This window comes from Alligator mississippiensis, chromosome 9 (assembly GCF_030867095.1).
Source record: "Alligator mississippiensis isolate rAllMis1 chromosome 9, rAllMis1, whole genome shotgun sequence".
Lineage (NCBI taxonomy): Eukaryota > Metazoa > Chordata > Crocodylia > Alligatoridae > Alligator > Alligator mississippiensis.
Genome location: NC_081832.1, coordinates 4,974,393 through 4,987,819, shown reverse-complemented (window position 1 = coordinate 4,987,819; position 13,427 = coordinate 4,974,393). Strand labels below are relative to the sequence as shown.

The 13,427-nt window shown below is 45.4% G+C and overlaps 1 protein-coding gene across 1 annotated transcript in view; it reads left to right on the top strand.

Annotated features, from left to right (window-relative positions):
* The window catches only part of NTSR1 (neurotensin receptor 1), a 99,853-nt gene that overhangs the window by 76,705 nt on the left and 9,721 nt on the right, over positions 1–13,427 (top strand). The window contains exon 3 of the mRNA XM_006264813.4: positions 10,453–10,543. Coding sequence (XP_006264875.3) covers positions 10,453–10,543 — 91 coding nt within the window. The remainder of the gene's footprint in view (positions 1–10,452; positions 10,544–13,427) is intronic.

The following is a 13,427-nucleotide window of genomic DNA, read 5'->3' as shown; positions in this document are numbered from 1 at the left end:
AGGGTATCAGGCAGGAACAGCTCTGAGTCAGGGGTTTGCAATCCCAGGAAGCACTGTATCTCACAGACTTATATATGGTCCGGCTGTACTACCTAATAGGCAACACCCTTTCCTTGCTGGGGTAGTAGCAGGGAGTTGGAGGGTCCTATGGCCCAATCTATACCCATAAGGGAGCAAAGGGATTGCAGCTGCACGTGGATCAAAAGTTGTGGCTCAGAAGGGTGTAGGAAAGGTCCCAAGCTTTCCTAGATGGGAGACCTGCTGGAAGAAAATCCATAAAATAACAAGAGCTACTAGCCATTTGACATCAGCCTCTTCCCTGGACCTCCACCCTGCTGCCTCCACCTCTCCTCCCATTTATAAAGCCTGGATCAAATTTAGTCCATTCACATTCATGAAGGAACAACTTCAAATACTTGTACAAAAAGTCCCAAGTGCCTTTGTTACCCATTAGACTGACAGTCACAACTGATGACCACCCAGGAGCAAAAAATAGTCATATCCAAACAATGAAGGATCTTCATTATCCAATAAATCAGAGCAACAAAGAACAGCCCCCCGAAGTCCGATTAGCTGAACCTGCCCTAAAACCCTATTAAGTAAATGGCTGCTGTCACCTGCGCTCCAGAATCTGTATTCACCATTACATTTTATACCAACAGTCATTTTTTTTGACCAACTTAAAAAAAAAAGGCCAAAGATTGACCGGGATATAAAGATTTAAGAGGTGACCCTGCTAGAGGAGATAGCATTGTGGGGAAGTTTGTGTTACTGTTTCTGATGTTTTCCTTCCAGCGAAGTCAGTAAGAAATCTCTCACCCCTTTGACATTAGTGAATGCTCACTAACAGATTAGGCTTTGCACATGAATGGCAAATAAAGCAGGTTTTCACCCCTCTCATTAAAACAAGCCCAAATTCACAGGTTTGCTGGCTCATTTACAGCCTATTCCTCAGGGTTTGAAGGCTGATTTTGAATGGGGGAGAAGTTCCAGTTCCAAACACAGATAATCTCTTGGCCACGGAGATCAAAAAGCACCCTGGTTTCAGCACTGTTAGACCTTGCCTGTGGTTCAAAACCTTGATCTGGACTCTGCAAATGGTCCACAAGCCACAATTCCAGATGCAAATTCTCCTTAGCCTTGGGATGTTTGGCATCCAGATGTGGCAGCCACTTCTGAGTTGTTAAAACATCTTGTAGAGCTCAGCATCTGCATTTTCTTTTCTCAGCGCATCCACAGCCAACGCACTTCCTTATTTGCTATTTGCCTCTTCCCTGCATTCCCGTCGCTGCCTGCCTGGAGAGGGACTTTGGCCCAGATTTTTGAAGGGATTTTAACTTAAACACCTTTTATAGTCTGTCCCTTTATCCTCAAGACCAGAGCATTGCCACTTTTAACCATCAGCTATGCCCACATTGCTAGTAGATTGAGTGACCTTGAAAGAGACCTGCCATTGCTTCGGCTCCGCGTTGTGACATTTCAGTGTGAGGTCATTGCTGTAAACTTCCTTGCCGTGCCCCCAGCGCGTGCGTCCATTCAACCATCACAGCCTCGCCGGTAACACACGGCAGCTCTGAATTCAGCCAGCAAAACAGCTAGAGCCATATTTTACCAAGATCCTCTGAATCACTGGCTTGTGAATGAAATCATCATTCCCCGTCACTCGCTGTCTTTGCTAGCATGCACATCTCATCTCCTCTTGGCTCCGTTTTGTTTTTACTTGCGTCCAAAACAATTAGGAAAAGCAGTGCCAAAGAATTTATTAGTTGTGCCGCTGCGTGAGCCAGACTGGGAAGTCATTCAGTGTGTCGATGTCTGATGCAAGTCCTATTCTGCTGCCAGTGTTCACCAGGTGCAAGAATCCACATTCAGAGCACTCAAAGACTTGGCCTCTTTCCAGTGTTTAGTGAGGACGATTTTGGGAGACTTCTGTGTGTCGGCCTTTCCGCTCTAAATCCCGTTGATGAGAGGCCAATTGCATTCCCCCTCTCATCTTCCCTTCCACTTTTCTCTGATTATAACAATTTTTCTTTCCCTTTCTCTGTTTATTTTTTATGAAATAAGGAAATAGCTGTGATGCCTAGAAGTTGAACACTGTTGGTATTGATGACCCAAGAAGTGTGAAACTTCTGTGAAGTCAGATTTTCTGATATTCCAGGAAAGCTGTTGCCTTCACAAACCACTTCGCTGTTGGCAAATAATGTATTTATGCATCCTTTTCTAACTACCTTTTAAGACCAGAGTCGTGTGTGTGTGTGTGTGTGTGTGTGTAAGGGTGTAGGTTGTAGCCATGTTGGTCTAAGGACATAGGCAGACAAGGTTCGTTGGGTGAATCTGGTATCTTGTATTAGACCAACTTAAACAGTTGGTCTAATAACATTTCCTAGTGTATAGACTTCTACCTGACAACTTTGCCATTTTGTCATATAAAAACCATAATGGCAATCTTTTCCAAATATATTCAGCCATTTTTATGGTAATAGGCCAAGTAGTTCTCATATAACACCCTTCAGCCCATTTTTTAAAAAAGTATTCATCAGTCTTTAAAAAATATTTCCACTCTTTTAAATGTCCTTACATTTAGATCAGCCCTTTTGCAGATTTGGATCGCTTCCCAATCTACAGGCATAATTTTTGTGCTTTTGGGTAGATCATGTACAATTTGCATATTTTTATCTGCAATGTAGCATTAGAAGAGCACCACTGCAATGGGGCTTCCTCCTTGGGTTTCTTTCTTCCCCTCTGCTGCCTTGCACACCCAGAGGGAGACACAACCCTTGTGGAAGCCAATGAAAAGTTTGCCACTGATTCCAGTAGAGCTGAGATTTCACTTCAGTGGAAGTTTGAGAACCAATTTTGAGGAATAAAAAACCAGGAAAATTATCTTGTTATTCTGTGAAAATAGAGTATTTTGTGATTCATCGCAATAAGTGCCATGCGGCAATCAAGGCAGGAACAACTAGGGGAGTGTGGCTCCTTTCGAACAAGCTGACTTCCTTCACATGAGAAAAGGCTTGACAAAGGACACCATTCTCCCACACGCGGGGAAAAGAGGGGAAGCACAAAGGTGACCGAATTATGGAACCTGACCCATTTTTCATTTTGTCCGAAGGGAAGAAATCTCAGCAGTGATTTATTTTTGTGTCATTCCTTTCATCAAAGCTGCCTTATGAATTGCATATTCAGCCCTCCTCCCCTCCATCTGAAACGCAGCTACTGCAGGGATTGCAAGCAGACAGGTAATTCATTGATACGAGGACTAATGCAAAGTCCACCAAAGTCAATGAGAAGCTTTCAATTGACGTAAGTGCTTAGATCAAGGTCAGGGTACACAGTAGTACAGGGAAGGGAAACATTGCTGATGGAAACCAGGGGAAGCACATGGCCTCATTTTGCAGTGTAATCCCACAGGAAATCCCAGGAACTCATCCCTGCTACCAGGAAAATCAATGGGACTCCTTGGTGAAGGAGCACTGGTCACTTGGGTACCAAGATCATCTTTAAAAGCCCTCCAGAAAGTTAGCTCAGTTCATCTACTTTGAAAAGTGGAAGACTGTGAGCTGAAATCTGTGGCTCCACACACTTCAGGGACCCAAAATTAAGACTGATGCCACTAGCTCACTCCTCTGGCAGCTCAGAGATCATATCCTGCAGGGTAGCATCTGTCTTCAACTCCCAATGACTTCTAAGAGAGCGACGAGCAGTCTGCGCCTGCTGCTTCTCTCCACTTCTCCTAGAGTGGTGCCCACGCGTTCATTCGGTTGTGCAAATATTGCCTGCAACATGTCACAAAACTGTTCTCCAGGAATTATTTTGGTAGTCACCACCTCCCAAGCCACCGTTGGCACAATCCTATTCACAGTCTTGCATTTCAAATAGTGCGTCATCATTTGTTCTCTTTCAAGATAACGGCATTGGCTAAATAAGCATATAAACCCCAGGGATTTTGAATATACAAACACTGTGTCTCCAGAAATCAGCGCTCTCATAAATCCCTGACGTAAGCCACCCGGTGTGTAAGCGGTTCGATAGCAGACAGTGCGCGCATTCCTCGAGCTGTGTTGGAGACGCACGGTTGCTGAGGGTTGAGATTTCATTGAGATATGCCTGAGAAATGTGACTCTGGATGCAAACTGCTTCTGCCTTTGCTCAAACATTAAGGGCCAGACTCCGTTCTCATTTATTTCTGCTCTTCTCCAAAAATACCAAGCGGAAAAAAACTGGTCTGGCCAAAATCAGGAAGAAGAATTGGTTTTGAGTTCCAGCAAAGGCATTAGCAAGAGTAGGGAAGAATAAAACATATAGGGACTGGATCTGTGTCCATCTAAGGCCTCTCTACATTGCTCTAGAGGTACAAAGGGGTAATATAAGGGAATACCTTTTAAAAGCCACCTGCTTAAAAGTCCCAGGGACTATCCCTTGCTAATGAGGTGAGGAAGACCTGTGGTTTCAAATGTAAAGGATGATGGTGGCAAGTTGGGGTAGGAAATGGGAGGAAGACCGGGTCAGACTGGTCACCCCGTTTGGGGTCAGGAAGGAATTGTACCCCCGGTCAGACTAGTATGGACTGTGCAGGGTTTTGCCTTCCTCTCTTCCTTGGATTTGTCCAGTGCGCTTCAACAACCTTTGCAGCAGCAGGATTTTGGCTTACGTGATCCTCCTGCTTTACCTGTGGCAGGCTGGGGTGCTGTGTCCTGTAGCTGTGCAGCAGAATGGATTGTGTCATTTTAATAATGGGTTAGGCAAGGATTTGTATGGGATGGTTTGACTAGGGATGACCCACCTCTGTAACTTCACTTTCCTCCAAAGCTGGAAACCTGCTTAGCTGCAGTGGGTGAAACAATACCCTGAACAGCCATCCATAGGGCTGCATCCAAAGCACCCTGAAGATGATGAAAGTGAGGAATGATCATAGAGCCGTGGTCCGTCACACCCGTCAGAGAGGACCAGACAGCAATACTAAAGCAACGCTGATAACGGTGGGGACAGCCACAGTAGAGAAGCCAAATTACCAGCCACAACGGGCACATCCCTACAAGCAGGAACGTGCATTTTTCCGGGGACAAATAGCAGTGGCACTGCCGCTTGTCCCCAGGGAACCCCCATGCATGCACGCTCTGGCTCACCGCACATTGCCCCGGGAGGGTAGGGGGGACTGCGGCCAGCACTGACCTTGGGTTCTGGGAGCTTCTGGGGGCTGCAGCCACGGCGATCCTACGGCAAGGATCCTCCAACCAGCCAGGCTCTCATTTTGGGCGGCGCACGTGTGCCACCCCACTTGTTTTAGGCATGGAGCTTTTTAACACCCAGCTCTCCTGGTGTCAACAATGCTGCAAATTAGCTGTGCGGGGAACACCTGCTTGTGCAGTGCATGTGGTGTGCATGCACATACCGCACGGGCACGCTCGTCTGGATGTGCCCAATTGTTTCCATTATCCGTCTGTCTCTCCATCTCCTCATCCACGTGAATGGGCTTGAAGTCAGCCCTGAGGTAGAGAAGGGCATGTGCTCATTAAATCAGTCCTCATAGCTCTGCACCTCTCCTGTGCTCTGCTATCGCACTTGCAAGTCTGAAGTGACATTGCATGAATGCCCCCGACTGCTTCATTCTTCTCTGAAAACTTTAGTTAATGGCTGGTGCTTCTTGGCTGAATTATGCCACGACAGAGACCTTCTCTGCCTCCTTGAGAAGAGACCCAAGAGTGAAGGCCCATGGGGCTGACACTCCTCTGAGCCAAAAATAATTTTCACTATCTATTTCACCTGGCATCGCTGTTATATCCCAGCTCCTTTCCCTACCAAATACATAGCTCAGTGAGACATGAGGAAGGGGAACCAGCTCCCTGGAAGGGAAGTGGAGAGGTCACATTTTACTGGCACTTTAGATGAAAAATGACATCTTCCTGTGTTTGCCATTGGAAGTCAGAGAGCGGATGGAGGGGACAGGATTGTCACCTTAAATCTTCTTGAGCCTACGTATAATAAAATTGAAACATAAGGATTAAGGATGACAAATACAGGTCAGGGCCTTCTAATCGCAGCTGCACAGAGCCACACAGGATGAAAGCACAGTGGAGGATCTTTGCTGATATGCAGCACAGTGTGCTACACAGCTGGGATTTAAAACCACAGCCTAAGTGCCTCCAATATGCTTTGCTATGTATCTAATCGCATTTTAATTGCAGAGTGATTGCATGTAATGTTATGAAATTACCATCGCGCATTAATTGATTATTCGCGTGTGGAAACTGAGCAGCTCTTTTACTTGGATGCATATTTTGCCATACAGACCCTCCTGCTTCCATAAACCTCGGCACAGAATTGCATGCACACAGGAAATGCTGGTCCTTTCCAGGTGTAAGATTTGCATGGTTCACAAAGTCTCGAGCCAGCACATGGCCAACCATTAAACCTGCTTCTAAAAGAAACTGAGATGTCACCGTTGTTAAAACCGATCTTCCGCTCTTCGCGGCTGAAATTCACGGGGGCATGTGTGCGTACATGTCTGCACGGAAGACGATGCACACACACGCGAACATCTGGCGGATGCCAGTTTGAACATTTGCTCCAGGGCCAAATATTCAAAGGTGGATTAAATAGATGCACCTGCAATATTGTACATGCCAGGCTTTGTAAGGACAGATCTCAGGGTATGACCCGGATGGGTGAAAGTAATGCCAGATATATTACTCCGTTGGGTGCTGTTGCTACAGAAGCTGACGTGCTGTGATCACACAAACCCATTGGTCTTCTTGGAGCTAAAAGGCATGTGGATCACTTCCCAGTATTTCAATTTCTGGAGATTGAAAGTGTTTTCCAAGAATAACACCTGGCCTTGAGTCCTCCACAGACATGCTGCTAAAATATTTGCCTCTCTTGCAGTGACTTTCATTACAAAATCCCAGTTCAGCTGACCCTACAGAGAACAGAGTTTACCTCCCTCGTTCATCTCTACAGGATGTGCAATGTGATGCTCCATGATAATCATCCCAATGATTCTCTTTTTTGACCGTTTCTCTGTTGATTGCTATAGCCAAACCATCCAAAGAGGCAGCTTATGCCTCAAACCCCAACCCCACCTGCTCACAGAGCATTACCTACCTACAAAGGCTCTTCTTCCTGAAGGACACTGGTGTCAGTGCACACTAAAAACCAGAAATGGGAGGCTGGCTTCCAATAAATTGAACTGAATGCAGTGATGAATAGCACTGAGGATATATTGCAGGTTCCTTTTTTCATTTCATATTTAATTCACTAAAAACCTCCATTCTTTTAAACCATTTGCCAGAGAATTTCCTATCTGCCCCTCTGAAGTGTGCAGAATCTAGAGGCGCTGCCACAGAGCTAGGGTCACAAAACGAGGCTGGTAGGTAGCTCTTGAGCGCTGAAGTTAGGGATACGGTCTCTGAATGAGAACTTCCTAGTCCTTCAATGCTGGAGGCTGCAAGGGAGAGAGAAACAATGGGAAAAATCCTGGTCAGACCCATTCATTCTTCCTTTCAGCATCTGCTCTCTGCCACTGTGACACGGGAGACTGGGTGAGATGGACCTAGGGTCCGACCCCGTAAATGCCAGTTCTTATGTTCAGGATTCAGGTTATGAATGGTACACCTATGGTCTGTAATTCTCTTACTGAGCTCAGGAGGGCAGCCCACCATAGAGCTGGTCCTGCCTGCACAACTGCTGATGGTACCGACTCAAAGGACTGGGAAATATGAGTGATTATGGCTAATATGACTTGGGCATTTTCCTATAAAAAGGAAAAGGCAAAACTGAAGGACATAGCTCTAGCTCTGGAGAAGAAGGGTGATACATTTGCACTTTGCTCCTGGAAATGCCTCACCCTTTTTTTTTTCACTCAGCACAGCATGAACCAGAGACAGGGAATTGGTACTTATGTGAATTGCTGGCATGTAGATAGATAAATGACTTTTCCAGAATGCCTAAAAAGTCTTCAGGACTTGTGGTAGAGGCAATAGCTTTTCTTAGATCAGCTAGATTTTTGCTGAAAAATGTAATTAATTGCAAGCTTTCAGGCACAAACGCCCTTCTTTAGATATCAGAGAAAAGATTATAGAAGTTCTCCTGGGTAGAAATGAAAGTTCGTATTTCCTAAGAGAGTTGAAGGTGTGATAAAATCTCCTGTTTGGAACAGTTAATTTTATAGAAAGTCTTGACATCCTCTAGGCTTTGGCGAAATGCATACACTCCTCTAGCCTCCCCCCTGAATCTTGTAATTATACTCTAACAGAAAATTAGATGGAGAGCTGGGATGGTTCTCAGGGCTAGGACCCCTGGCCTGCTTTCCAGTAGCAGGCCAGACATTGCTTTCTGCACAGCTTTGGGTAAGATGCTTTGCCTGGTTTTATTCCCCCTCAAAATGCAGATGCAAATACGTCTCCCTTCCTCTACAGGTGCATTGGGGAGGGTTATTGAAGGCTCTCTCTGGTACGGATAGAGGTGAGGTGGAGCTCTTGGGGTTTGCTTTTATATTCTGCTTTTGAATCCCCCTCGAGCGCTGCATCCCCCAGGAAGAGCCTGCTGCTGCTGCAGCCCTGCGTGAGCCATAAACTACTGTCCTCCACCCACCAGTCCGCTGGGGAAGAGGGGAGTGAAGAGACAGCAGTTGAAAGGGGGATTGAGATAAAGATCCTTCCTGTCTTTCAGGCCCAAATGAGCCCACATCGTGTCCAACAAGAGCCTAGCCACCCCGCTCAGCAGAGCACTTTTCAGATGAAGAACTACCATAACTGTTTCCTTTACCTTTGATTCCCTGTATGGCCTTTATTGTATTATGTTTGGACTGAGGTTTCCTTTATTTCCTGCTGGAATTTGGCCAGAAGTGTGTCATCTCACACCGGGGTTGAAGTATGTATTGTAGCTGTCCTTTGTCTGATCGTTCTTAAATCCAGATTGACAGGACCGGGCACCAGCTGAGCTTTCATCATTCACCGTGTATTAATGTCATGCTTTATTTGTCATTCTTTTCTGTGTCTTGGCTAAAATCCTCCACTTCCTTTTCCCTCGTCACCTGATTATTATTAATCATATTTAATATGACAGCCCAGAATGGGGCCCCGTTGTGACTAGGTGTTGTACACCTACGGGGGGGCTGGACCCAATGATCTTATGAGGTCCCTTCCAGCCCTAAACTTCTGTACATCTGTGAAATACAAACTAGCAAGTAGTCTCTGCCCTAGAGGACTTACAGTCCAACTAGAAAGTACAGACGCAGACTAGGAGGACTGGGTAGACCGCACAAGCAGACAGAGGAGCGATGGCAGCAAATGTCAGGAATGGCAGCAAGTGGTTCATTGAAGAAGGGATAAAGTGAAGACATTGCCAGAGATAAGAGTGAAAATCCACACTGGCTTCTCTCTGAGAGAAAAGCAGGTTGAATACTGGGCAAACACAGTATGACGTGGAGCTCCTCTGATCAAGCTTGCAAAGGAGAATTTGTCCAACTATTCGAGTTGGTCTAATCAAAGAGATCAGATTTATGCAAAGGACCTTGTCTGCCTACGTCCTTAGACCAACACGGCTCCAACCTCCACCCCAATCAAGGTGTGCATTTGCAATAAAAACCCCATTTGTACTACAATAACAGCTGGAAGCATCACCATCCAAAGCGGATTGCTCTGCTCCTCTGAGACAGGTCCCAACTAGGTTTCCAGGAGGCCTGGTAGTATTTTTTAGTTTGACAAAGAAAGTAGCATGTCTGACAACTGAAGTATTGCAAACTCCTGCTGACAAAGGTGCCCTTTTGGGGCTAAAACATGAGCACTGATAGAAAACCCTTTGCAGGCCAGTACTATCTCGGGGTTCCCGTTGTGCACCAGCCCCATTTACAGCAGGCGCGGTACAGACCCAGAACAACAAGACAGTCTCAGTCCCTGCAGCTAAAGTCATCATTTGTTGCTCACAAACACTGGGTAATTCAATGGCTTTATATACTTGACACATGGCTACATGCAGGTATGTGCTGTGGGCTACTCAGGCAATATTATTCCTGTTCCATCTGCCCCCAGATGATGAATCTGCTACATTTATTTCTTTAGTACTATTTGAGGCTGAATATCGCTGTTTGCTAAAATACCTGTCCAATTCAGGGCAGACACAGATTTTCCTCGAGCAGAATCTGAACTAGGTAATATAAGGAGCCCTTTGAAGACCTGTTGCTTAATATTCCTGTCTATCTACCTCCAGCATGTTCCCCCCAGGCTTTCCAGTCTAGAGCCTTTCTGTTATTTCCATTACTCTTGCTTTACCACAAACAGATGATAACCCTGGTGTTATTAATGCTTTGCGCAATGGCAAAATAGGAGTGTCCTTATGCATTTAATAAGTAACACAGCATTTAATGTGCATAAAATGATTAGTTTTCTACTCCCAGAAAAGCACATCACACACGTGGCGCGCTGTAAAATCAATGGATATTCTTGTATCTTGCAGGTGCTGTTGTAATTGCCTTTGTGGTCTGTTGGCTTCCTTATCATATACGGCGCCTCATGTTTTGCTATGTTCCTGCAGATCATTGGACAGAGTGAGTAATTATTATTTGTGGGCAAGATTATTGTCATCTTATTCCCACCAGCAGCAGCATTGAAGTCATGAAGATAACAGAACAAGGAGCCATGGGCTCAAGTTGCAGCAAGGGAAGTTGAGGTTGGATATTAGAAAAAACTTGCTCACCAGGAGGGTAGTAAAACACTGGAACAGGTTACCCAGAGAGGTTGTGGAGTCTCCATCCTTGGAGGTTTTAAAGACCTGGCTAGACCAAGCCTTGGCTGGGATGATCTAGTTGGGGCTGGTCCTGCTTGGAGCAGGGGTCGGACTAGATGTGACCTCCTGCGGTCCCTCCCAACCATCATTTCCTATGATTTCTAAGATCATTCAAGGAGTACAGCTCTATTTGATACCAATAAGGACATCCGAATCCATCTCTTAAGTTTGTCTGGGAAAATGTGAATGTAAGATGTTTTCCAAAATAGATCTTCAGCTTGCTTTTACTTTGGTTTTTAACAGCCAGGTCTCAAAGATGTGTGTGAAGGAAACATTATTTTGCATTTAAATGCATCACTAGCATCTGATCATCTCCTGCAGTGACAAGTACAAAATTAGCACTTGTTACCAGTAGTGACTAATTTTCCCCTCTGACAGTCCCTGGTAAATCTGAGGTGGTATTGTTGTTCTTTACCTCCCTTAAGCTGATAGTTGTCTCCCTGACATAGATATAGATCAGTAGCTCTAAGATGGAACAGCTCATGTCAACACACAATTAGTTCTACAAAGCTAAATTTTGCTGGTGACAGGAGAGATTACACTGTTGAGAAAATGATGGCATTGGTTATTAAAGCATAAGGTAGCTTGCTTGCTAAGTGTGGCAGTGAAAGAGCCAGAATTAAGGTGTAGGGAATCGTTGTCCACTGGCAGCGGTCAGGGACCGGGTATTCAGACAGCTTAGGTGCAGTTATATTTGCAAATGAATGGCTAGTTTGTGTGAACACTTCTTGCCATTGCTCACATTAATAGCATAATAGCACGTGCAAATGCATCCTGCTGGCTCTCTGCTCCGGCAACTGCCTGACTTTTCTGCATGGCCACGGTAAAAAGAACGATATAATTGAGCATGCATTTTGCATATGCAAATAGACATCTAAACTTCCTGCAAATATACGTCCAGTATGGTGGAGCTGAAGCTGGCAGGAGATGTGTACAATGAAATGCCTGACCTTTATTCAGGTGGGTCTCCTACCATGTTACATTCTCTGTTCTCTGCAAAGTGCTCTGTTTCCTGCAGGGAGCTTTGAAAAAAAAAAACAAAAAACTTCTACCATGTTACAATGTAGCTAAGCTAAGAGGCTGATTAAAATCTCATGAGCATCAAGCACAAGTAATAGTAATTTGCAGCAGGGCAGTCCGTTGAATCACATTGTACATCCAGCCATAGTAAAATCCAGATCTTGCATTTAATCATGGGGCATACATGGAGCAAGCTGTTGTTTCTTGTTTGCATTTCTAGAAGAAAAGCACTTGAAGTAGCTATCAAATATGCAACAACAACATTTGCTTAGGCAAAAGGGGCAGAGAATTTGATCGGGAGTTAGCAAATTAAATTTTTTTGAGCTTACTGCATGGCGGCTGCCCCCTGGAAACTGCCCACATGCACGCTCTTGCCCTTTAGGAAATGCACACTAAAATGTCCAATTTCAGGCTGCCGCAGAGGTACTGCAGGTGCTATGGATGGCTAGAAGCCAGTGGCTCTCAACCTTCAGCCCTCAGGCCACATTTGACCTGTGAGGCTTTATCATCTGGCTCACAGGTCCCCCTCGGGTCCAGAACTTCGCTCTGGCAATTACCATTGCTACTGCTCCCTTGCTGCCAATTTTCCAGACCGGTAGGGAGCTCTGCAAGGCAGATGACATGGCCCCAAATGCTGCATCATGCCAGTACATGGGGTTGGATCAATGCATGCGGTTGCTGCACGGCCAGATCTGGCTCACAGGGTTAGGCTGGCATGTGGGGTCGCTCCGTAAACTGACCCCCATGCACCCACCCATGCCGGATCCGTCTATGGACTGGCCCCACACCTCTCATACAGCCCATGGGTCTGGAAAGTTGAGCACCACTGCAGTAAGCCATAATTATAAACACCTTATTGGCCAGTAAAACTGTGACAAACCTGCATTTTAAGATAATCATGTATGAACCCTTGACTACTTACGGTATTTATCAAAGGAAACTTAACGTAACGATTGACCCTATCAAGGTATTGATGGTAGGAACCAAAATATATCCAAGATATGGGGTGTTTAGATGCCCCAACTTGAGACATGCCCCTTTAAAATGTCTTGGGTTGGGCATCCTGGAATCAACGCCTCGAAAATCACTTGTGAATGGACAGGACCGGTGGAGATATTCCTCTGGGCATGTCAGAACTTCAGTCCATGTCATTAGGGACAAACCACAGTCAGTTATTTGGACTGAATAGACCAGAGCTATCATTTGACTGATTTTCAAGAGCATTTAGATGGGAATTGCTTGGAAGGAGGCTTACTCCCATAGTTCTTCACACTTTCTCCATAAGTTGGTAATAAGCTCGCTCTGTCCAGAAGGCATTCATTTCTCCTAGGAAGTGTGTTCTTGGCTGCTCGAAGCTGCAGCCATATCCTAGCAATTATAGCCTTTTATTCAGCATCACCACTACGACTTGTACTTTAGCATGTGATTTTTTGTGTTGCCTTGGCTATAAGCCACGGTCCACTGAAACTTCCAGCTGTTGTCCTCAATCGTTGATGGAGCGCATCATAAAACAGAAATGCACTCCACCCAAGAGAACAATTGCACAAACAGATATCGTTCTCACTGGCTCGAGAGAAGAGATGACAATATATATTATGAGGCCTCATTGTGTTTTTATGGGCACT